The sequence below is a fragment of the Ascaphus truei genome, chromosome 5, assembly GCF_040206685.1.
Source record: "Ascaphus truei isolate aAscTru1 chromosome 5, aAscTru1.hap1, whole genome shotgun sequence".
NCBI classification, from domain to species: domain Eukaryota; kingdom Metazoa; phylum Chordata; class Amphibia; order Anura; family Ascaphidae; genus Ascaphus; species Ascaphus truei.
This window is the reverse complement of record NC_134487.1, coordinates 13,861,562-13,888,013: the sequence shown is the minus strand read 5'-3', so window position 1 is coordinate 13,888,013 and position 26,452 is coordinate 13,861,562. Positions and strand designations below refer to the sequence as shown.

General features: G+C 44.9%; 1 protein-coding gene across 1 annotated transcript in view; it reads right to left on the bottom strand.

Annotated features, from left to right (window-relative positions):
- LOC142494352 (uncharacterized) overlaps positions 1–26,452 on the bottom strand; it is a 117,082-nt gene that overhangs the window by 46,165 nt on the left and 44,465 nt on the right. Inside the window, exons 5-9 of the mRNA XM_075598910.1 lie at positions 21,987–22,176; positions 16,372–16,572; positions 10,090–10,364; positions 7,738–7,803; positions 3,847–4,009 (exon numbers count right to left, since the gene is read on the bottom strand). Of these exons, the coding sequence (XP_075455025.1) occupies positions 3,847–4,009; positions 7,738–7,803; positions 10,090–10,364; positions 16,372–16,572; positions 21,987–22,176 (895 nt within the window). The remainder of the gene's footprint in view (positions 1–3,846; positions 4,010–7,737; positions 7,804–10,089; positions 10,365–16,371; positions 16,573–21,986; positions 22,177–26,452) is intronic.

Sequence of the window (26,452 nt, the reverse complement as noted above, 5' to 3'; positions counted from 1 at the left end):
TACTGTACATTTAATCAAATTACAGAAATCATTGCAAGCTTTTTCTCTGTTATGTTTTTTTTAATCAGCTTCTTATCATGTTTATGGTATCTTGTCTTCCTTTTAATTACATTACGCCATCAGAGGAGGGAATAACAGAGATCAGAGTGATTAGAGTGTGAGCTCTTCTGGGCAGGGACTACGTTTCCGTGTACTGTATTACTGCTGTGAAGCGCTGTGTACATGGATGGCAGGGGTGCGCAAACTTCTGGTGCTGCACCCCCCTGCCTGCTCTCCACCGGTGCTCACGCCCCCCCCCCCTTACATTAAATGACGGGGTCATATGACATCACGTGACCCTCTGCGTTATTTGATACCACCACGTTGCCATGGTGACGCGTCTCCTGAAGCCGGATGAATCACCGTAAGGGAGTTACAGCAGCCTCGCGCGGTCCCCCGGCATTTAAATGTAATGCCTTGGGGAAGAGCGCTGGGCCTGTGACCACTGCCCCCCCCCAAACAAAATCCCCCCAAATTTGCACACCCTTGCATTTGCATTAAGACACAGATTTTACCCTGAGTGCATTTTCAACATGATAAGACTGGGAAGAGGCAGGGAGTCTGAGAGAAAGAAGGTGCTCGAATAAAACAAGCTCTTTGCAGGGATACATGTTACCAAACCTCAGGGCGATCACATTTTCAAAGCTCCCGGCAAATAAAAATACCACGTTGCGAGCACAGTCAAATGTCTCAGACATGTGCTTCCACTGCAGCAAGGGATTCTGGGACATGACATGCAAATGAGCCCTCACAGCGAGTCACTCTTTGCTTTTTTTCCCCCTTTTTTCACATGGAGCCCCCTATAAGCTTATGCCTGCCGTATTACACATCGTGTCTGCACAGCCTGGGTTAAGCGCATAGCCAGTAAAAAGCTCCCAGATAATGTAAAGTCATACTCTTTTTTTCCTCAACCATTCCCATCTGAAGTGTACGGACATCTCGGGGAGATGCAAAGAGGAACACTTGGCTGCAAGTGATTGTTACTGTGAAGGGGTTCTTAGGAGGCATCTATGATCACCAGATGTGCACCGGTCATCAGATGCAGCTGCAAACCATTACCGAGACCTCCTCTTTGGATCTCACTTGGAGAGAAGTCTGCAGATGTGCATGGGGAATTTGTGAGAGCAGGGTAACTACCTGGGTGTAGATCAACAAGGGCAGGCTCGTGCGGCCATACAGTACCTTTAATTACGGAGAAAATAGAGGAGAACAATGTCAGCTTAATAACAGGGACCATGGGCCATGATGATGATAAAAAAAGAAAATTTGCCACTGGGGTTGATCTATATAAACCAGGCGCGGCCAACCTCTGGCCGATGGGGCTACCAAGTGGCCCGCAATGGGATTTGCACGGGTCCGCCAGCATTTTCTCATGCCGTCCGCCGGTATCTGCAGCGGGGACGCAGGGGAGCTGGGGCCTTGACGCGGAAGTGGGGCAGGAGGATGTATGCGTTGAGTGGGGGGGGGGAGAGGAGGAGGCTTTGTGTGTGGTGGAGGGGGAGAGGAGGAGGATTTGTGAGGGGGGAGGGTTGTAAAGGGTGGGAGGAATTGTGAACGAGGTGAGGTGGGATTGTAAATTGGGAATCGAGAGAGAACAGGAGGGGGGAATTTGAGTGGGAGGAGGGGGAGAGTGAGTGAGAGGGGGAGGATGGGTGATTGAGCGAGGAGGAGATATGTGGAAGAGCGACATAGAGGGGGAGGGGCAAGAGAGAGGTGGATGAGTGAGAGAGGGGTAAGAAAGAGAGAGAGGGGGGAAGAATGACAAAGAGAGGGGGGAGAGCGAGCGAGTGACAGAGTAGGGAGTGAGAGGGGGAGAGAAATACATGGAGGGAGAGAGGGTGGAGAAAGGGGGGGGAGATAAAGAGAGGGGTGGGAGGGGAAAACAGGGCTGCCAACTCTGGGGGGGCAGGTTAAACTCTAGTCCTGTTTCCCCCAATAAAACTGTCGGTGGCCCTGCTTCTCGACACAGGCGTCCGTCATCCCCACAGCTCCAGTTCTACGGCAGCCAGGGGAGGACAATGGTCCCCTCAAATTGTTTTTGATCATTTATTGGCCCTCCTTATAAAAAGCACGGCCACCCATAGATAAACTATGGTTGCAATTAAACTTTTTGCCTCGAAACTGACCCTTTATAACAACAGTTTGCAAACAGTTTTATTACAGAAGAGATTAGGTGTAAAATACTCCAAAGCTTGTGGTTACTATGGAAGCCGTAAAAGCGCGGGGGGGGGGGGGGGAACCGTAAAAATACTTTTTATAAAGAATCCTGTTAGTAGCGAGAATTACTGCCCCCAGCGCTGCGGATAAACTACGTCTGCAGCGCTGGGGACAGTGTCTCAATGGTAACAGTGTTAATCTCACAGTGTTAATCCTTCGGGCCGTGACGGCGAGCAACCGCGTCACCGAAGATGTGAAGTCCAGCAACATCTGTATCACCTATATGTAAAAATAGAAAGAAGGTAGGGCACTGCCAAAAAATGTAGGGAGGCGGCTCACATAGATAATAATAATAATAATAATAGTTTGTTCTTGTATAGCACTGCTAGTTTTACGTAGCGCTTTACAGAGACATTTTGCAGGCACAGGTCCCTGCCCCGTGGAGCTTACAATCTATGTTTTTGGTGCCTGAGGCACAGGGAGATAAAGTGACTTGCCCAAGGTCACAAGGAGCCGACATCGGGAATTGAACCAGGCTCCCCTGCTATCAAACTCTCAGTCAGTGTCAGTGTCGTTACTCACTGAGCCGCTCCTTCTCCCTAAATTAAATGAGTTCTATTGGATCACATAAGACCCTCGATACAAGAATAACACACCTACGTGTTTTGGGCTAGCACGCCCTTTATCAAGGTCACCTACTTTTGACCTACCGTATAGAACATGCCGCTGCTCTTAGTTCACTTTGGTCCTACTAGGGTTTGCGGCTTATCATGGGTTAAAAGGGACAACTCTCACTGTATCCCTATTGACATAAGAATGGATATAATATTATTCAGATTTTTTTCTTATATATGACAGACAATGTATATAGCGCTGCAGATAATATTGCAGGAACTGTCCTAAAGAGCTTGCAATCTAATTTTGTGATCTGAAGCACGGGGAGATAAAGGGACTTGCCCCAAGGTCAGAAGGTGAAGGTCACTGGGACTCAAACTGCTTCCCAGGTAGTGTTCTATTACAGCCGTGTGTCCCGAGCATAACGTCTCATGTCACAAACGGACGACCAAATTTTCTGTGGAAAACAGCTTCATATGTTGGCACATAAGGGTATACTTACTATAGTAACCCAACTGCAAAGCTGGGGCAAAAGTACTGCAAAAAGTAGCAGCACCTTTACCATAGAAAGGGAATCCCATTGAAAGTACTGTCATTTGAGTTTTTCCTTTGATAAAGCAGGTGCAATTCTTTTGCTCTGGTTTTGCGCCAATTTTGCAGCCAGGAGGCTTTAGTAAATAATTCCCATAGACCGCATAACACTATTGAAACCAATGGTTTATCCTACTGCCTCGGGTTATAGAGCTTGATCTATACTGTCATACATTGGCCCATATTCACAGTAGGGTGCAAAGCTTCAGCTCCCATTCATATGTATGAGAGTAAAGGCGTACTATAGCTTATCACCTTTTGTGGATCTGGGCCATTGAAGGCTACCAAGTGGACTGAGACTGTTCTTTCTCAAAGCTCTTTCCCCCACATATTACCCATTTTAAGAACATATATTTGAAGAAAGGCACCAAACCCAAAGACGAACACAGTCTGTCCCAGTGACATGGGGCCATTTGGTCAACTTTTACCAAATGAAAGTCCTACCTCTTCTGGCTTTGTCAGGTCTTTGAAGGGCACGTTTCCAGGTTTCCTCTTCCCGTGTTCCCATCTCTCCCAGAACTTGGTAAATAAATACTTCTCCATCGCTTGTGGCACCTTCTGTGGGTCAATGCTGTGGAAATGCTCTGGTGGGATGACATCAATATACCTGCAACACAACCACACAGAACGTAAACGAAAAGCCCGTTACTAACCGCACTAAGGGGACATGAGGAGTAAGGCCGCTCTTATAGCCCCGGCGACGGCGACGCTGACGTCACGCTGCGGTCGCTGAAAAATCAAATTCAATTGACTTCCAGCGATAGCGACCAAGCCATCGCCCGTTGCGTCGCTCCTACTATAAGCGCACGCGTCGGATTCATTACATTTGTTTTGACGCAACATCGCGTCACCGGAACTATAAGCGCGGTGTTCGGTTTTAAGAATATCCCAACTTCAGCAGATGGCTCAGTCAGTAGCTCAGTATTTGAGCTGGGATATCCTTAAACCCCGATCTGTTGGGGGGGGGGAGGGCTTGAGGACTGAGTTGAGCACCCTTGGGTTAGAGGACTGGGTTTGGATTTACAAAGATCTGGGTTGAATTTCTCATATTTGGAATAGTAATGATAATGATAGCCAGGGCCTGGGTTTGCTGCATGGAAGTATTTTCCTTTCCCCTCCAGCTGTGTAGTACTAATCTTATGTATTTGACATGTAGTTAAATACACTCTGCATTACAGTGCTGGCTCTGGTTCCATCTGACTCAGCATTTTCCTTCTCAGAATGACAGATGAGCAAATGTGTCAAAATTCAATTAATGTGCATTTTTTTCTAATTATTATTATTTTTTTGCATTTTTTTCCCCCAATTTTCCAATATTCGCTCATTTTAGAATATTTTTTATATCCTCTTCATTTCTGTTTTGTTTTTTTAATTGCCAATTTTGGAATATTATCTAATTTTCCATTTTTTATTCCATTTTTATTTTTAATATTTTCAAATATTATGACTGAGCCACTGATTGAGCCACTGATTGAGCCACCTGTGCTGAAGCTGGGATATCCTGAAGACCTGCCCTTATGGTGGTCTTGCAGGACTGGAGTTGGCCGTACCCCTGATGTACGGCATCGACGCAGAAACACATGATTTTTGACGCACTGATGTTTCTTGATCTATTTGTTACGTTTCTTACAGTATGCCTCATGCAGAATTTTAGCTCATTCCACTTCGGCTATGGAAGATTTGTTTGGCAAATAAAAGGGAAAGATAATGGCACAGGGAGACGCAGAATGTGATACACCTCATTATAACATGTGCCCCATTTAACTCCTCCCCAACTCCTTGTATCGGCGCCCACCAAGGTGCAAGCTGAGGAAAATGCCCCAGTTGTGTGCCAAATATTGTCGTAATACATGGACCATAATGTGCTTATCGGTGGGTGTGAGGCAACAAGATAAACAATATCCAATCATCCTCATCATGTGACCCTAACTATACTTTCCCAAACATTTACTCTTTCGGAAACTATGTAACATACCTTTGGTGATTGTTCTTTTTTTTTTTAAGTGTAACACCCCTATGGCCCCCTGCCCCCCCCCCCCCCCCCCCCGACAGGAAGGATAGGTTGTACATGTAAAAATAGGAAGATAGTGCTGTCTCTGGGGTTCTGACAGGGTTTAGACCTGTTCTAAGTTGTGTAGTAGCTCAGCGGTTACCTGTTCATCTCAGGGTAGATGGTGGATCTGTGCCAGCTTGTGTAAGGGAGTTTGGTGAACAGAAGAGGGCGCCAGCAAATTTGTAACTTGTCTTTATTTAGAGAACCAACAGCATAGCCTAGCACAACCAGGACTGGTTTTCAGCATACAACACACATATCCACAACCTCTTGCATTGAGAGTAAGTGCATCCTAGATCCCTACTTAAATCCTTAGAATGGAACCTAGTGCAGATCCACCCCAGGTCCCTACTTAACCCTGGGAATGAACTGCTTACTACAGCAATGTAGAGGTCTATAGCAGCTCTCTGGGGCCCTTAATATTAGGAAACTGAGCCTGCTGGAAAACAATAAAAGGTGTTCTGCTGCTTTACCTGCCCCACAGGCTAGAACAGCCTGGAGACCTCACTGATGGTAATTTTGAGTCTGGGGTCTGAATGTGTGTGGGTCCACTGGAGGTCTGGGGATCCCTGGAGGTCTGGGTAAAAAATGGAGGAACCCAACTTTATATACCCCGGGGCGTGGCCAACACTCTGCCCCAGTATTTGGGCCAATTAGCTGTTGCCACTTGGTCACACCACTAGGCATGTGACCCTATAGCAACTTCTAGAGAAGCACAAGGCCAGACGTGCCCAGGAAGTGCAACACTATAGAAACAAATAGTAGCTAACATGTCAGAGCCTTGTGAGGACTGTTAACCCCAGCACTGCCTGCAGCTACCAGGGCTGACATGCAGGGCAGAGTGTATTTGTAGCAGGGTGCTACATAAGTGTAGCCATGCTGTAAAATGGCATACAGTTTTCTCTCCTGCTGGCAGTAAGCCTGGTAAGTTACAGGGTTGCCAGCAGTAATCATGGAGGTTTGCCCTCACGCCCTGGTGAGGTGTCATATGTATGAAGGGAGTGGCTACATACTCTGAGTCCACGGTTAGTGACATCAGAGATGTGACTGTTTCCTGAGGTATATAAGGCACGGCACTGCCCAAAGTTAGTGTGTTCTAGAAGGTGTTCCACAGCGACAAGTCTACGTTTAGACTTGCAGCCAGTTGAGTCAAGGTCAAGTAGTACAAGGCCTACTCTGTGTCCAGGGACCTGGCGCAGGTGTGATCTCCCTTAGGGGAGGGGTTATCCCACTCCATTAGGAGGGCATACCTTTCAAAGGGAAGTACTGATGAGGAGGATGCACGGCTAAGCTGAAAGCTGTGAGGGGCAGCTGGCCCATACCACCATGCAAATAAAGATGCCCTGTTCAAAGACAACCCCACTGTGTGAGTGTGAAGTTACTCTCCAGCGGAAGGCACCACAGAGGAGTTCCTCATCAGAACCATCCCCACACGGACGCAGGGATCCTGATGAGGTGGAGGCGCTGCACTGTATGTAGGTAGGACTCACGCACACTACCTCAGCTGCCTGTCTGGGTTGGCAATCCCCACACAACATCATGCGGGAGACTCAGGAGTCCTGTGCCAACAGGTGCACCACCAGACACGACCATGTAATGGGGGCTGGTTAGAGCACAGGGGCCAATGTGAGATTGGGTGGGTCAGCCTAGCCAGAAAATCCATTACATAAGCAACAGTCACAAACATTGAATCAGTTAAAGGGACTGAAGGACTAATGGCATCCACCAGTTCAGAACCGGAATGATGGGGGTACCGTCGCACTGAGCCCCACGCTTAGAGACCACACGCTCTTCCCCACAACAGTTAAACAGATTGCCGGGGGAGACCACGGGGCCTCTGTAAGCGTCTCTTACCTTCTCCTCTCCGGCATTGCCTCATCTCTGCGATGTCACGTTGCAAGGACAACGTGACGCCGCTACGTCATATGACGCCTTGAGATGCCAGAGCAGGTAAGAGACCCTGCGCTCCCCCTCGGCACTGAGCCCTGCTTTATTTCCAGCCAGCACTGACCCGGCTCAAACCCTGTGGCATCTCCTTCTGACCATGAGCAGGTCTCTTTATCTCAATGTGTCTCAAGCACCAACATCTAGATTGTAAGGCAGGGGAGGGAAGTGCCTTCAAAATTCTACGTACAGCACATTGTTAGCACTTCATTAGGAAAAGCTCTCACTGTCATTAGTTAATTTAGGCCCTCAGTAAGACTATACCCATATGTCCCATCATGTAGCATCGTCACCAACTGGTGTACAGAGGGGCTCCTTCAGCACGTGCAACTAATTACCTGACGTAGCTCTCCATTTCCCCGCTCAGGTTATCTTCATAGTCTTTTAACTCTTCCCGCAGATCCCTGAACAAAACAGGCAAAGTAATATAAACCTGTGGTTACACTGTACACCATGAAGTCTCAATATGGTATACGTACATTCTACTATCAAAGTAAAGTTGGATTATGAAATCAGGAGTTAGGTTATATCCATTTCAACTCCTCCTCCTTTTTGTTCAGGCCTTCATCCCTCCCTTTCACTATACTCAACTTCTCAGTTGCCCCAGTCGTATTTACCCTCTTAGTAAGACTGAACATACAGTATTACATACATCAGTTACCCCATATCAGCCCTTATTCAATGTACTAGGAATCCGCTCTCACCGCTATGTTATTCCCCAATAATTTGAATGCAGCATGGGGAAGAAAGCGTCTGGGTCCAGATTCACACCTTGTTAAAGCGCAGGCGCGCGAAACGCGTAGGTGTTTTTTTCTTAACCTGTATATTGCTTATGTGAGCTAAATAAATACTACTTTTATGGGAGTTACCCTGTCGTGATCTATTTGTTCCAGTCCTGGTGCGGTTGTGCTCTGTTCTACACAGACATGGGCCAGATTCACCAAGCTCTGCCAAATTAGGGCAAATAACGAGAACTTTAACTAAAACCGCAACGGACATTATTTTCACCAAGGTAATTATATGCAAAACGAACGTCCGGTACTGAGCTTATTAGCATACGGGTTAATGTCTTGTTATTTCAGGTTGAGGCACCGATATTTTCCAATAACATGGTGTGATTTTTGTCTTGCCGTCACTCCCATCCAGCCACTGAAAAAGTGGGGGGGGGGGGGGAAGAGAGGAGGATGGGATGAATATCTTTTTAGGGTGTGGGTGCTAAACTCCAGTCCTCAAGCCCTACCCCAACCAGTCAGGTTTTCTGGATATCCCTGCTGCAGCACAGGTGGTTCAATCGGTCCCTGCTTCAGCACAGGTGGCTCAATCAGTCCCTGCTTCAGCACAGGTGGGTCAATTAGTGGCACCTGTGCTGAAGCAGGAACAAACAATTATTATAATTATTATATCCTTAAAATCTGACCAGTTGGTGACCCTTGAGGAGTGGGGATGGCCACCCTTGGACTAGCACACGTAGTCCGTGTTAATATTCACCAATGGCCAGGTACACCCCAAAGAAATGCTATGTTTAATCTTCAATGCGTTTGTTCCCATCTGCTATAATATCCCAGAGGGTTCAACCATTGTGTTTTAGTAATAAGGAGGCAGCCAATAGTGTCCTTCATTGTTCCTTTTGGGGAGATATGCTGGGATATTTCTCAGCCATGCCAGCATTGCCACTGAATCCTATGGAAACGTTGTCATATTCTGAGTCATACCGGGATATGTTTTGGCACAATAACACCGACTACATGTATAATACTGATGTTTTATTAAGCAACACGAGAATATTGTATACAGTATATCATTATTTACACATGTAATGTTCCACTTCTATTTATTTTTTTACAGAAAATTGGGATTGAATTTTTTTTATTTCAAAAAGCTATGTCCCTTTCTATTATTTGCTGTATAAACCAATAAAAAAGGAGTACAGTATAAAACCAGATACAGTGACCTAACTTTTTTTTCCCACGCACTGCTGGATATTTACACTGAATGTATCAGATCAGGCCAATGAAACCCGCGCCCTTCTGAGCCACATGATGCAGAGACAGACCCTGTGTCAGACAGAGTGTGAGCAGCAAGCTGGTAAGTCCGCCCGACCGATCGCCCTTGATTAGCCACTTCATCACTTCCCCGCCCCAGAGCAAGAGAGTGGGGGAGAGAAAGGATGGAAGAGAGAGATGGGGCGTGGGGGGAAGAGTGGTGGAGAGAATGGATGGGGGAGATATGGGGGGAGAGAGGGGATATGAGGGAGAGGTAGAAAGAAAGGGAGTGTGAGAGGAGGTGATGGAGGAGGGAGAGTGAGAAAGACGTGATGGGGAGAGAAAGAGGGAGGAAGGATAGGGGATAGAGAAAGAGAGTATATGGAGGAGGGAGAGAAAGAGAGGGGGGAAGGGGATGGGAGAGAGGGAGGCAATGGGGGAGAAATAGGAGATGGGGAGAAGATAAGGGGATGGGGAGGAGAGAAAGAGGATGAAGGGGGGATAGAGAGGGGATATGGGGGTTCGCTTCAATCGATGTCAGCGTAGTACCATAAAATAAAGTTAAATATAAAAAATGATGCTTACATTTAGTGTCCCCTTCCATCCCACTGATGATGCGGTGTGGCCCAGGTCTTGTAGTCGGATTAAAAATTGGGCGGTTCTGTACTGGATGATGACCCAGTAGTTGCGGATTGTTAAAACACTCACATTATTCTGCCGTGGAGGTGGTGTACGGCGCTCTCCACATCCTTACGCTTAGCCTGCAGTTTCCCCATAAAGCTTTTCTGTGCCACGTCCTTCAGTCCTTGCCTCGTGGGCCCTCCTTCAGGCGAACTGCCCAGGAAATCCTTGAGCAATGAGCGTTGCTTTGGTGACAGCCCAATGTCAGTGGGGTCCTTCAGCAGGGAGTTGTCCAGGATCTGTACAGTTGTGTTCTGCTTGATCGCTGTAGCATATCTGCTATCACGGGCCAGAGAGTTTCCCTGCAGGAGACAATTGCAAGGTACAGGGAACTTTCTGGATAACCTACAACATTCTACTCCTCTCTTTGAAAGCTTATCACTTCTCCGCCCTTACTACAGCTGTCTTCTGTCTGTCCCTCAAGTCTCTTCTGCTCTGTGCAACCTGAAAACTGTCTCATATCGCTCCCCACTAGAGATGGGCAAAATGTTTTTTTTCGCGGATATGGATCTGCCTCGGATCAGCCGGTTCCTTTTGGTCGGCGGATTCCCACGGATCAATCTAAAAAAAGGGCCAATCCACATGGCAGATTAATAATGCGCCGTCGGATTGTTAAAAATCCACACTCAGATTAAATCCAATGAAGAGAGAGAAGAGAAAAAGAGAGAAAGAGAGAAAGAGAGAGCGAGATGATTTTTAACAATCGGATTTCAGATTCAATATGGAATCTAAGAGCGCTCCAAAAAATGTGGTTTTCATGCCTACGATTTGCCATGGTGGTCTGAAACCTGAATATCGTGGAGTGCTGGCTGTGGACAACCCCAATTTTGTTACATACATATATACATACACCATCCATGCATCATATATAAACACACACACACACTGTATATCTGTAGCAGGGTAGTCTTCCTCACCCTTTAGAGGAAGTGTACAGCTCTTCAGGCAGACTCGGCGGTGGTGTGTCGGCCCTGTTGGGGTTGGCAAGGATGGACATTCCCCTTGCTATGCGGGAGATGCGTTGGCCATGTTGGAACTGGCAAAGAGCAACAGGATATCCTCTGCAGAGATAGGATAGCCTGTGGAACTGGAGACCGCAAGGTCAGAGCTGCCCACGCTGCGGAAGGAGAAAGACTGCCCGGGGAGCCAGTCAGGCTGCCTAGGGCTAAGATACACCCCCAGTCCCCAGTTAGTCCCTGTTCCCCAAAAAGGAGTATTGTAGGGCTGGCTAGTAGTCAGAGACTTGCCCTATTAGCTTTCGCAGTGAAGAAGCACCGGAGTAGAACGGATTGCAGCGGAGGATTCCCCGGGCCTGGAGGAACGACCGCGCGGTTGCCGGAAGTAAGGAGAGAGGGGGTTGTTGGGAGGCCCTGCATTGTGGGATTACGGATGCTGCTTCTCTCCTGAGGAATTCCCTGGTGTTAACAAGTACCCAGGAAGGTACCCACATGCCCCACCAATACACAAGGGAGGGTAGCGCTGCCCTCATACAAACACCATCCATACATCATATAAACACACACACACATCATCCATGCATCATATAAACACACACATACCATCCATGCATGCATCATATAAACACACACACACACACCATCCATGTATCATATAAACACACACACACCATCTATACATCATATAAACACAAGGGAGGGTAGCGCTGCCCTCACACAAACACCATCCATACATCATATAAACACACACACATCATCCATGCATCATATAAACACACACACACCATCCATACATCATATAAACACACACACACACCATCCATACATCATATAAACACACACACACACACCATCCGTACATCATATAAACACACACACACATCATCCATACATCATATAAACACACATACTATCCATACATCATATAAACACACACATACCATCCATGCATGCATCATATAAACACACACACACACCATCCATGTATCAGATAAACACACACACACCATCCATGCATCATATAAACACACAAATCATCCATGCATCATACTGTATTCACAAACACACACACACACACACACATACACACACACAGAGAGACAGACACACAACATTACCAGCAGCACACTGCATAGAGGAGCCAGCCAGGGAGATGAGGAGCTGCTGGGCTTTGCAGCGCCACCTGCTGGGGCCCGAGCCACACACAGCTTCTCCTCTCTGCTGCCTACGGGCCGAATTTTTTTAAATCTAGCCGGCCTGGGGGGCAATTATCCCCCTGCCCCCCAGGCCGGCCCAACCCTGCATCCGGTTTACTGCAGGGAAATAACAGTCTGTTAGGCCATACCTAAAGGTGACGTTAACCCCATCCAGATTCTGAAATCTGGGTTACCTCTAGGTACTGTAATACAGAGGTGCGCAAACTGGGCGGTGGAGGCACGGCGCTTACACAGGCCCCGCGCTCTTCCTTAAGGCAATTAAAAGCCAGGGGAGTGGACAACGCCTCTGTAAGTTCCCTTACCTTGTGACTTGTCTCCGGCAATGCGTCGCCATGGTAACGCTGTGTTGGAAGGTCATTTCACTTGCTGCAGGAACAAGACCCATTATGGTTCCCCTCTCACAGAGGTAAGGGGAAGGGTTCACAGTGTAGTGTAGGACCTGCATTATCTTGGTTATACCATGACGTTGGTATGCAGGCTTATGACGCCTTTGGCCAAAGGGTTAACTAAATAACCAAGTATTTTATTATTATGGAAGTATTTTACTCTATGTGTTTTGTCAATTGGATGCAGCGTTGGGCACCCCCTGTCTCTTGTTATATACAATTGCCACGCTCAATAGCGCTCTGGTTGACATAAATATATATTCACTTTGTGGTGGGTGTGGGAGTTTGAGCTTGCTGGGAATCTGTGTTAACCTATGTCTCTTTTGGAGGCTGTGGCACCTCCTCCCAGAGCTCACTCCTCCCCCTTCACCCTTTAAGTTGGAAGGTCATTTCACTTGCTGCAGGAACAAGACCCATTATGGTTCCCCTCTCACAGAGGTAAGGGGAAGGGTTCACAGTGTAGTGTAGGACCTGCATTATCTTGGTTATACCTTGACGTTGGTATGCAGGCTTATGACGCCTTTGGCCAAAGGGTTAACTAAATAACCAAGTATTTTATTATTATGGAAGTATTTTACTCTATGTGTTTTGTCAATTGGATGCAGCGTTGGGCACCCCCTGTCTCTTGCTGTGTCAAAAGGCGTCGCGACGTCACGTGATGTCAGAAATGCCAGAGACAAGGTAAGGGGGGTGCGCAAGGGGGTGCGCGGGGCGGGGGAGGGGAGGGAGTGCAGAGGAAAAAGTTTGCGCTCCCCGGCTGTAAGACACGCGTAACACCAGGTTATGAGAAGTTAACACAACGTACGCTTGTGCTAAATTGTTTAACGCAAGGTAGTGCTAATTTAACCTGACGTTAATGCTATGCTAATGAGATGTACAATGGATGTTGTTTTTGCAAATAATGACCTTTGTTAATATGAGCTCATCTCCGGGAAAATAGCATCCATTACTAATTTCCGTAACCTGATGTTATTTTCCCTAATTTAACAGAGTTTAGTGCATCTGGGACTAACACTCTTAATATTGCCCTATAAAATGTGCCCTTTCATGCACTGTGCAGCTTCTGCTGTCTGTATACTTCCCTATACACCACTTACACTGTAAGATCTATGAAGCAGGGACCCCTATGATCCCCTAATGTCTCCTTTGACATATTATGCACCTATCTGTATTCTATTCCCTGTACCATCTTGCATATTATCTCAGTACTGAACATAATTTGTGTGTTACACATAAAGATACAAAACAAGTTTGTATTTATTCCCAAAACTAACCATTGTTGTATTAACACTTTGATGCCAGAGTGGCCAAATTTATGACACCTTATTATCCCGTAGGTCAGCGCACATTTTTGTTTGCACCCCCCTGCCTGTTCTCCCCCCCCCCCGCTCACGCCCCACCCCTTTACCATATTTTCGACGTGTCGCCAGAAGCCGCCAGAGACGAGGTAAGAGAGAGTTACCGAGGCCTCGCGCGCTCCCCCGGCATTTTAGTTAAATGTTGTGGGGAAGAGCGTGGGGCCTCGGTAAGCGCCGCGACCCCCCCTCCCCCAGAAAATCTCGCCCGCCCCCAGTTGGCGCACCCCTGCCGTAGATGTTAGTGTGCAAGTCTAACATCAACTAATCCATAAGATGTGTGTCTATTGAAAATGACATGAGCTTTATTGGTAGTTAAATAGGTACACAGCATCAGTGTATCAGTTAAATAGGTACACAGCGTCAGTGTATCAGTTAAATAGGTACACAGCGTCAGTGTATCAGTTAAATAGGTACACAGCGTCAGTGTATCAGTTAAATAGGTACACAGCGTCAGTGTATCAGTTAAATAGGTACACAGCATCAGTGTATCAGTTAAATAGGTACACAGCGTCAGTGTATCAGTTAAATAGGTACACAGCGTCAGTGTATCAGTTAAATAGGTACACAGCGTCAGTGTATCAGTTAAATAGGTACACAGCATCAGTGTATCAGTTAAATAGGTACACAGCGTCAGTGTATCAGTTAAATAGGTACACAGCGTCAGTGTATCAGTTAAATAGGTACACAGCGTCAGTGTATCAGTTAAATAGGTACACAGCGTCAGTGTATCTGTTAAATAGGTACACAGCATCAGTGTATCTGTTAAATAGGTACACAGCATCAGTGTATCTGTTAAATAGGTACACAGCATCAGTGTATCAGTTAAATAGGTACACAGCGTCAGTGTATCACTTAAATAGGTACACAACATCAGTGTATCAGTTAAATAGGTACACAGCATCAGTGTATCAGTTAAATAGGTACACAGCGTCTGTGTATCAGTTAAATAGGTACACAGCATCAGTGTATCAGTTAAATAGGTACACAGCGTCAGTGTATCAGTTAAATAGGTACACAGCATGGGTGTATCAGTTAAATAGGTACACAGCGTCAGTGTATCAGTTAAATAGGTACACAGCGTCAGTGTATCAGTTAAATAGCTACACAGCGTCAGTGTATCAGTTAAATAGGTACACAGCGTCAGTGTATCAGTTAAATAGGTACACAGCGTCAGTGTATCAGTTAAATAGGTACACAGCGTCAGTGTATCAATTAAATACATACACAGCGTCAGTCTATCAGTTAAATAGGTACACAGCGTCAGTGTATCAGTTAAATAGGTACACAGCATCAGTGTATTAACATATTGTTAAACATAGCATATTGTTTAATGACTTGGCAGCTACTCGGAGGAATAAGGATGATTTTATACATAAACACACTGTCTTTGGGGTAATGTAACATTCATGGGATTACTATACTGTCATTACACACCCGTCAGGCAGGTCCTGCAATACGTCCGGCAATTAAGAGGTTAAGGCAGTAGTGGCCAACTCCTTTAAGGATATCCCTGACCGAGCCACTGATTGAGCCACCGGCGCTGAAGCAGGGATATCCTTAAAGCCTGATCTGTTAGTGGCCCTTGAGGACTGGAGGTGGCCACGTCTGGGTAATGCTTTTTTATATTCCTTATGAGGATGGTGCATATAAGTACTATTGCAAATAATAATATAATTACTGAAGAATCCCTATCCTCATTGAGAGAAGTCCTTATGGTAGTACTGCTGATCCTCTATACAACTGAACATTTTCTGTCACTGGGCCCCACATATTGACCCCATGGATGCCAGGTCACCGTTCTGCCCCCTCTGGCAGCGAACTGAATGGGGTATCTCGTCGCAGCCGGTTAGCCGCCTCTGCTAAGGTAAGTCCATTAGCATTTATTAGTATTAGGGGTTACTTTTATGGGGTGATAGAGGATTTGTTTTTTAGGGTAAAGTTTTTAGGGTAAGGGGACAAGGTAAGATTTTTAGATTAAGTGGCTGTTAGGGTAAGGGGTTCTTAGGGTAAGTGGCTCTTAGGGTAAGGGGTTCTTAGGGTAAGGAGACCGGGGTAAGGTTTTTAGGGTAAGGGGTTGTTAGGCTAAGGTTAAGGGCTCATCTTGACAACGAGGCAACCATTGGCGAGATGTCCCTGCGGCGAGGTGAGTGGCAGCTATACACCAGCAGCGACTTGGTCGTGGCAAATGGCCGCGACCAAACATCCTTGACCGAAGGGGCTTAAACAGCAGAAACAAGAGGTCATCCCTTCTCTAAATCCTCCTTTTCTCTGTTACCTATTGCATCCCTTCTCCTCCTCTCCTACTGCAGGCAGAACACAGGAATCAGAGGGGCCAGGAAGAACTTAAATGCAGGGCCCTGGTACACAATGTGCTCACTATACCCAGTCTTACTTTCAGTTTCAGCTGCGTGAGGCGACGAAGTCCACAAACAACTTGCAGCGTCTCCGGGAGGGACCCGAGATCATTATTGGAGGCATCCAGGACATTGAGTGACAGCGAGGTGGAGAGGGGCAGAAGGCTGGAGATCTGATTGTTCTGAACGTAGAGTTCATAGAGCTGGGGGAGATTCTGAATACCTTCCAGAGATTCCAACTGCAGACAGGAGACAAGGGAATCAGGACCTTCTAAAACAGAGGTCCCCAACATTCATGGTTCTTAAGCAACCAAAAAGAATGATAACACCACCACTATTTGAAAAAGGGAGCTTCTTTGCCCCAAAACAATGTACTTCGTGTCTTTGCCCTTTTGTCCTTTTTTATTTCAATAACTTTTTTCAACTTTAAATAAGGCAATGTGGTCGGAAAAGCAGGCATCTCCTCCCAGTCAGTATTGCAGCCCCATTTTTGTCATTTTAACTCCTATGCCCAGGACATACTTGAAAAAGAAAGGTAACTCTCAATGTATTACTTCCTGGTAAAATATTTTATAAATAAATTTCCTAATAACTTCACGATCACTAAATAGAGTATCTTGTCCTCTACAAATCCTGCTCTCGTTCTTGAATCTCAATCTTGTACCTTCTTCCTTTCCCGGAACTGCAGTTACCAACTTTAAAACAATGGGGGTAGAGACATTTGTGAATAACGTCAACTGAGATACAGTATCTGGCTGGGGCTGACACAACGGTATTAATGGCTAGCTCCATTTGTTTCCTGGTATCACAACTAAGCAACCTGTTAGATATCAGGGTGGTTTACCCGTCTTACTTTCTCTGCCTTCTGGACATTTCTATCTTTGTTTGTGACTTCTGCAGCGTGGTGGAATCCAGGAGGTTATTTACTTACGTTTCTGGCTGCAAAACTAGGGGGAACCAGTGTAAATTACCTCCACCCGATTTATCACAGGGAAAGCCCAATTGCTTTCAATGGGATTTCTTTTCTTTTATAAATCTGATGCTGTTTCGTTGCCCCCAGTTTAGCAACCTTGAGACCTTTGTACAGTCCTTAGTGTGCAGGGAGATCCAGGGGAAGCTTCTCTCATCAGCAGCTCTACCATCATTGCACCACTTTAGCTTATAATAATATTGGTACACAAAAGCCGGGATAGGGCCACTGTCACACTATTGCCTTGAGCTCTGCGAGACCTACAGTAAATGCAGCTTCTAAAAAAAGCATAAGCTGCTTACAAGTTCTCAACTTGTTGTTTCTCCAACCAACTTGGGTTAGGACGTTATAAATTTGGTGCAGTCCTGCTACATTTGGGACGGTTGGCAAAGCATTCCTATGCCTATTGGTAAGACCTCACATCTAAAGCAGGGGAGCTCAACTCCAATCCTCAAGACCCCTAACAGGTTTGGTTTTAAGGATATCCCAGCTTTATCACAGGTGATGCAGTCTTCAACTGAGCCACTGATTGAGCCACCTGCGCTGAAGCTGGGATATCTTAAAACCCAACCTTTGGGGGGTGGTCTTGAGGACCGGAATTAAGCACCCCTGAAATAGAGTTCTGTGTTCAGTTATGGAAGCATATCTCCAGAAGAACATCAATAAATAAGAGATGGTCTGAAGAAGGGCTACTGAAATGGTACATTAGTCTACTTTTTCAAATACAATAGGTAAGTAGACATAACGGCCTTAATATGAGCAGCTCGGAGGAGAGAAGGGAGAAAATGATATCATTAAAATATTAAAATGTCATGGTTTTCAACAAGGGAAGCCTCTTTCAGAGAAAGAGGAGTGCTGGAAAAGAGGTAATGTTCTGACCAGGGTGGCAGGCTAAGGGGATAGGTGTGGAAGAACTTCTCACGGACATGGAGGTGGATTTGTGGTTTAGCCTCCCAACAGATCAGAGAGAGGTTAATACAGTAAAGGAATGGAAACATACGTGGTAGAGATACTGTAAGCCTATCCTAAATATGAAAGAAATCAAAGGATCAAATAAGATCTGAGGTTTTATAGCAGATGTGAAAATTTGCCGACTGGGTGGCCCAACTGGTTCTTGTCTGATGTTAAATTCTATGTTTCCACTTGGAGTTGTGAGGGTTTTTTTCCCCTGGATCTATCTTTTAAATCACCCCATCCCAGAGCTAGATAAATATAGCAGTCAACTCATTTTTCATATCCTGCCTGCAGCTGGACGAGAAATATTGTGAGCATGACGTAAAGTGCCCCCCCCCTCCCCCACCCACGTTTATTCAGGTTAAAAATGCGACAGAAGAAATAATGATCGTGGAGAGACGTCCGACACACAAAGTAAATTTTCACTCACATGGGCACCATGGATCCGTTACTGTAAGGGAGCCTGATGCCACCTGCTCTGACCTCCATTAGGAGAAAGGTGAGATAACCTGAATCCTACTGAATCAGGTACGCTCTACTATGTTGTAGTCTAAATATTATATGACCTATAACACTTGCATTTTTAACCTGCCTGATGTCCCCTTTTCTTCCCCCCTCAGTTCCAGACATATGATCTTGATATTTTGATATGATGATGTCAATCTGGATGTGGTTTCTCTTATTCCTCTATTTTTCTGTTCATCCCTGTATGGGACAGTACCAATCATCAGCACCATAACATGTGCTTTGGGTAAGCAGAGCTCTCTTTCTGTCACCTGTTAGCTTCCATATATAGAGTTGTTTACTACAAAGAAAGTGTGACTACTGTATATGGGAAAGTACCACTCATCAGCTTAAGTGTACCATGACGTACTTTGGGTAAGCAGGGCTCTCTTTCTGTCACATATATAGAGTTGTTAACTACAAAGGAAGTATGACTCATAGGTTTAAGTATGCATTTTTTGCTACAACACTCAGCAGTGATAGGAGGAAGCCTAACAAAATATGCTATAAATAAGAGCCTAGGCTGGGATAGTGCCAGAAGCTTCTCCATGGACCCTGCAGGTGCCAGGCCAAGAATTCCCCTCGCTCTCGGGATCAGACTAGGCTGATTGGGGCTTCCCCGGGTGTTTGGAGCGTTTTCCTGTTGTATGCTGTTTAGCTGTGCAAGCAGTAACTGAGAGCATAACCGAAGCTAAGTAAAACCCCTTTTTGATTTCATCTCTAAGACTTTTTACTGACTCAGAGTGTGCAGGTTATTGATGAAGCCTCCCATAGGAACTCCCAGGTACTGCGGTTACGGCCTCTCTTCTCCACGTCGCTTCAACACATTTTCTGATGTCATCCTCCCATCCTACTTTTGGTCATCGTCTTGGACTTTTAATTACCCTTGGAACCGAGTCGAGAGCCATCTCTGTCCAACGATGGTCACTTCTTCGTGTGTTTTATCTGACCCACTGCCATTTTCATTTCTTCACCACATATTTACATATATATATATATATATATATATATCTCAATCATAGTTTATGGTTTTGTTTTCCTAAAGGTTATAAGGGGGTCTATATATCAAAGCAAATGGGGAGCAATTCTGGGGCCACACAAATGGCGCATATGGATCAATGAAAAAAAGTCCCATTGAAATCAATAGAATTGTTTTGTTTGATGCATTTTTTTTTTGCACCCGATTGCTCCCCTTTGCCTTCATATATAGGGGCTGATGCATGAAAGTGGGGCAAAAAACTGCACCAAAAAACTGTTTCATTCGAGACATTGGGATATTTGCCTGGATACATTTGGTGCAGTTCTTGTTCTCCAGCGTTGCCCAACTTCCCCCCTCCCCCCCACCCCGAAGGCTATGAGACTTCAGCCCCATAGACCGCAATGAGTCTATAATCGTTGATAGAGCATTATTTAGTAAAGTCTCCTGGGGGCAAAACCAGTGCAAAGAATGCACCAGATGTATCACAGGAAAAACTCCCGGGGTGGTACAGTATTTATCAAAGTCTTCCAGCTACAAAACCAGGGCAAAAAATTGTACCTGACTTGGTAGGAAAAAACATCCCCACTGAAACCAATTCTTGTTAGTTGTGGTGCAATGAGTCTGTAACCATTTTGCTCTGATGTTGCAGCGCAGACGGGAAATTTTGATAAACGACCCTCCATGAACAAGTGCTAAACCTGTGCAAAATTCTGGGGCAAACAAATCTACATAATATGTATCAATAAAAAATTTAAGATTTGGGGCAGTTTGTTTTGCTCCAGAATTGCACCACTTTTGCCCTGATACATGTGTCAATTATCAAAGTCTCCCTGCTCAGTTGCGGGAAGACTTTATTAAATCAACCCATAGATCTGTTTGGATGAGACATTTTTTTTACACAGTAACATTATAATCTGCTTGCTGGGGCGTTCAAAGATTTGAAGGAGCAATCCATGCAATATTCTACATATGAGGTTTTTTAAATAAATCCATGCAATATTCTACATGTGAGGTTTTTTAAATAAATCCATGCAATATTCTACATGTGTGGTTTTTTAAATAAATAAATCCATGCAATATTCTACATGTGTGGTTTTTTAAATAAATCCATGCAATATTCTACATGTGTGGTTTTTTAAATAAATCCATGCAATATTCTACATGTGTGGTTTTTTAAATAAATCCATGCAATATTCTACATGTGAGGTTTTTTAAATAAATCCATGCAATATTCTACATGTGTGGTTTTTTAAATAAATCCATGCAATATTCTACATGTGTGGTTTTTTAAATAAATCCATGCAATATTCTACATGTGAGGTTTTTTAAATAAATCCATGCAATATTCTACATGTGAGGTTTTTTAAATAAATCCATGCAATATTCTACATGTGAGGTTTTTTAAATAAATAAATCCATGCAATATTCTACATATGAGGTTTTTTAAATAAATCCATGCAATATTCTACATGTGAGGTTTTTTAAATAAATCCATGCAATATTCTACATGTGAGGTTTTTTAAATAAATAAATCCATGCAATATTCTACATATGAGGTTTTTTAAATAAATCCATGCAATATTCTACATGTGTGGTTTTTTAAATAAATAAATCCATGCAATATTCTACATGTGAGGTTTTTTAAATAAATTAATCCATGCAATATTCTACGTGTCTTTTTTTTAAAAAATTAATCAGTTCTGAAGCATTAGATAATACTTACTACATTTTTTTTCCATTCAACTCTTAATACCATTTTTAAGTTTTAATATACACATACTGAGCATCCTTTGATTTCTATAGCAGGTTTTAGCACACTTCCCCAGCAACACTTTCCTGTTTTTGATACTGTACAGTATGTTGCCAATATTCCCAGCTGTTTGAGCTGCAAACTGTAATAGATAATGTTACCGTAGTAATATAAGTATACATTGTAGCTGCTGAGTTACACTGGGTGAAGGATTGATTGAAACTGAAAGGCAGCCATTTAGTGAACCCTGGGGTGCAGGATATCTGCTGATCGATTGCTGGAGAACTAATCGATCGGCAGCTTAGGTAATTAGTTTTCAATAAAGGTAATTAAAGGCTGCATATATTAAAACAAAAGTTATTTATTTTTTAAAGTGCCCCTTGGATTGCCTCTATAAATGGATAACCGGCCCATCTGTTACTGAATGGATTAGATCCATCACTATTACTGTTCGTGTTAATAAAGGCCCATTCATTGTCCAAGTTCTGAGTGTTACCTCATTAGAATCTAAGTGCAGCTGGTTGAGGCTGGCCAGCATGGGCAGGTCCTTCATGCTCCTCACATGGTTATGTGACACGTTCAGCGTGATCAGATGGGAACAGGTAGCCAGGCCTTTGATGTGTGTCATCGCATTGTAACTCGCGTTTAAAACAGCCAGACTGGGAAGGGCTCCTACCGCGTGTACACTGAATCAAAGGGGAACACAGTATTCATTGTTATTATTATTATACAACAACAAAAGATCACAGTGCTCACCAGCAGACAATACATGTGAATGAAAGTATATGAAATGAATGGTTGTGGCTGATTGCCAGAGAGTGACAATGGGTGCTACCTATGTGCTAGAGATACTATATCAAGTAGACCAGGGGTGGAGAGTTTTTTGGGGGAAGGGACGCGGGCGGTTGCAGAGGTCCCGCGCTCTTCCCCAAGGTATTTAAATTAAGTGCTGGGGGACCGCGCGAGACCTCTGCAACCTCTAATTACCGAGACTCAGCCGGCTTCAGGACGCGTCACCGTGGCATCGCGGCGTCTTCATAGCAATGAATCAGCTGTAGCTGATTCAACAAATTAAATTCACCAATCCAACAACCACCACCAGGGGTCAGCAAGCGCATGCTGTGGCCAATGAAAAGCGCTGATCCGTCACCGCCTCTTCGTACATGGGCAATAACGCTGTAAGCTCATGTTTCCAATTAAAACAGTTTAGCGCCCTCTTTTGCTAGGTAACAAAGTCCTGGGCATCTAATCTCCAGCGGCAACAGATCTAGGGAAGCGCACACATGTGCATACAGTCTCAGTGAAAACACAGCGCTCCAACAGCTATTCCAGCATCGCGCCCTCCGTCATCAAGATCCGTATTAAGCATCTGGTCTCCAATGGTAAGCAGTGAGGGAGGAAACCGCGCATGCGCATGAGGAGCTACAGCTGATTCATTGCACTGATTTATGGGTATACAAAGATGTCACAGCCATAGTTCTGCTGCACCTCCCTGAGGAAGGTCCTCTTGCTGGGACCGAAACGTTGGAGCTTATGTGCTTGTTTGTGTTTTAAATACACTTTTTTTGGTATACAGCAGGGCCCCGCTTCTCGGCGCTCCGCTTTTCGGCGATCCGCCAATACGGCGGCACCGAGAAGGGGGCCGCCATGTTGGATCGTAAATCTCGCATACGCAGAACAGGCTGTTGCGCCCGGTGCGCATGCGCTGACCGTAGTTTGCGCGCGCAGACCATAGGTCACGCATGCGCAGAACGGCGAAAATGCCGGTTTGCACATGCGCAGAACGGAAAATCGCCGGATCCTCTTTCCAGCAATTTTTACTATACGGCGGGCCCCTGGAAAGGAACCCGCCGTATACCTGGGGCCCTCCTGTATCTGCTTCTGAGGGTGGCTTTGTGATTTCTACTCTGGTGGGGATCACGGTATTGTTTGTATTATGCGTATGGAACAAGCACCGGACCTATTGTTTCTACTGGAGTGCCAGCTGTTCTCTTTTGAATATATATGTAGCTATGTATCCTTTTTGGCTACAAATCTGCTCTGCCTAACATATAAGCCCTGGTACTAGCGCAGGCAGTGTTAGGGTTAATCCGGGTTTCCCCTGCAGTAAGCAGCCTCCTTGAGTGACAGGGGGGGTGGGCTAAGGCGTGTGTACTGCCCAATCAGGGGCTCAGACCTTGGACCCTCCCCCTGGGTACATAAGGGGTTGCACAGCCAAATTTACCTCCTGGGTTGAGTTCAGGGACCATCCAGAAGAGGGAAAAGAGTACATTGAGTTATATGCTGTATTCGCTGTTAAAGAATAAAGCCGTTCCAGTTTTATATACTGTATCCCGGCCTGAGACTGAAACTAATCAGGGAGGGTATCAAGAAAAGAGTTCTCCTGCAGGGATTGCATCCAGTGTACTGGAGCCTGCTGGAGATGGAGTCTCCGCACCAGTGAGAGAGAACCAACCATCCCCCCAAAAGCCTGTCCTGTCTTCCCATTAACACCGGCGGAAACTCAGCGATTCTGTGAGCCAGCAGGTAACCAGCACAACACACCTGTGTAATAGAGGAATCTCCCAGAGGGTGGGGGAAAACCTGTTTTATATATATGAACATGAACCATCAATCCTTTATTCTTTAGGTGTACTATCGTATGAATCCAAGTCTGTTGCACCAGATGTAATTTAAAAAAAAGTCAAAATCCCATTGATTTGAATCAGAATGTTTTCCATTGAAGAATTTAATGCAGTATTTTTGCCCCTGTTTTGCAGCTGGGAGACTTTGATGAGTGAGTCTTTGATATTTAGAATCTCGTTTATCAATTTCTCGTGGCTGCAAATGTGGGGAACAGCCTACGCCCCATTTATCCAGGAAACGCGTTCCTATTTAAACCAATGGAATTTTCTTCCAAGATAAGTGTGATTATCACCCCATAACTTTCTGTGGGATCCCTTTACATTGATAATTACAGAAAGGTGCTGGTTTTCCTGCTGATCTTGTCCCCAGGAGATTTCAGTAAATAGACCCAATATGTTTCATTTAAGTTTAACATCTTCGGTGCAAAGCAATTTGTCGCACTTTATGCGCAGGAGTGCGCAAACTGGGGGGAGAAGGGGGGCGCAAGATTTTACAGGGGGGCGCGGGCGGTTGCAGAGGTCCTGCACTCTTCCCCACGGCATTTAAATGAAATGCCGGGGATCGCGTGAGGCCACTACAACTTCTCTTACCTTGTCACGTGACCCAGACGCCGGAGACAAGGTATGAAGGAGGCGGAGTGCAGACAGGGGTGCGCAGGGGTAAAAGTTTGCACACCCCTGCTCTGTGGCACTGAAAAACACCTATCTATTACTGAAAAACAGCTATCTGCATTTTCTTAACCAGGGATTGTGCCAGAACATAACCATTGGGGTAAGGTTACCTACTGCCCTTATTTCTGCTTTTGCAAGATCTGCACAGGAGAACAGGTCAATATTAAGAAAAAATCCTCAAAACTAGTGGTGTTTTTGGAGGAGAAAATGTACAGTACAAGAAACAAAATAAATTAGAAAAGGGATAGTTGGCATTAAACTAAATACAATCAACGTTCCAGCACCTTTCCTAATAATTTGTATTCACTATATGGAATTTCATATTGATATCTCTAATAATAATAATAATAATAATTATTGTAAATATATATCGGTGGCTCAAGTGAATCCGGTGACCCTTCCAGAAATGTGGCAGTTCTGCGAGACTCCCACTATAAAGATCTGTGTCTGTGAAACATGTGAATGAGGGGGAACGTTTTTAATAACAAGCCACACCCTTCGTGTGGAGTCGTGGCTTCTTCCCGCCTGCCTCACATGACAACCCCGACATTTTAAACCGCGCCCCAAAACAAAAATATTTCTCACAAAACATGTAGGGAATCCAATTTTTGTTGACCCTTTTTGGGGGGAAATCAGTGTTGTTTTTGTTTTCTGTTGTTTTCATTTTATTCAACTATCAGTGTTTGTCAGTGTTAACAATGAAAAACAAAACGGAGGCACGTTTGAATTTGGTGTTCGTCTTTTTTTTTTTTAGTTTCCATACTACCCTTGAGCTGCCTCCAACCTGTGGCTGGGCTGCTGCATGAGGTAGAGGTAGAATTCACCTTTGGCCCACCGCCAACCCAAAATGCTCTACCTCAGGCAAAGTCCTAGCTTCGCCCCTGGAACTCAGTAGGAAACGATGCTTCATTTCTGTTTTGTATCGGGTTTTAACTGAACGTGACAGATTATCAGTCGGGAAACCCTAATTATATGATGGAAGACCAATGTTGGCCTTGAATTAATTTATGATAATGTATCAAGTGTAATTACGACTGGTTTTACAATTCCGTAGGGCTGGAGGCAACAAAGTCATTTAAAAATGTGGCATCAGTTTTCTTTTGTATGGTCTGTTTTCAATTAACATTGTTCTGGCAAGACCAGGATCTCACTATCAATGATAATAATAGTTTCTATATGCCACTGAAAAACATCATATAGGCTTCCCCAAGGCGCAGGGAGTCAAACCAGGTTCTCCATATTCAAAGACAGTGCTGTGACCACTAATTCAATCCATTACATCATTCTGAGTCAGGTCAACAACTCATTCTATGCAAAACGTTATCATTGAGACGCTGTATTTGAAATGGGTGGAATGTTACATACAAAGTTACACAGTTACATAGTAGATCAGGTTGAAAAAAAGACATATGTCCATCGAGTTTAACCAGTGACATATCATCCAATGATATCTCATAAGAGGAAAAAATTATTTCCTTTCTGACTCCAGTAATGACAATCAGATTACTCCCCGGATCAACATCCTTCCCATGTTTACTTATTTGGTATATCTCTGTATACCTTTCCTTTCTAAAAAGATGTCCAACTTTTTTTGAAGATATCTAGTGTATCTGCCATCACAGTCTCCATGGGTAATGAATCCCCCATTGTAACTGCCCTTACTGTA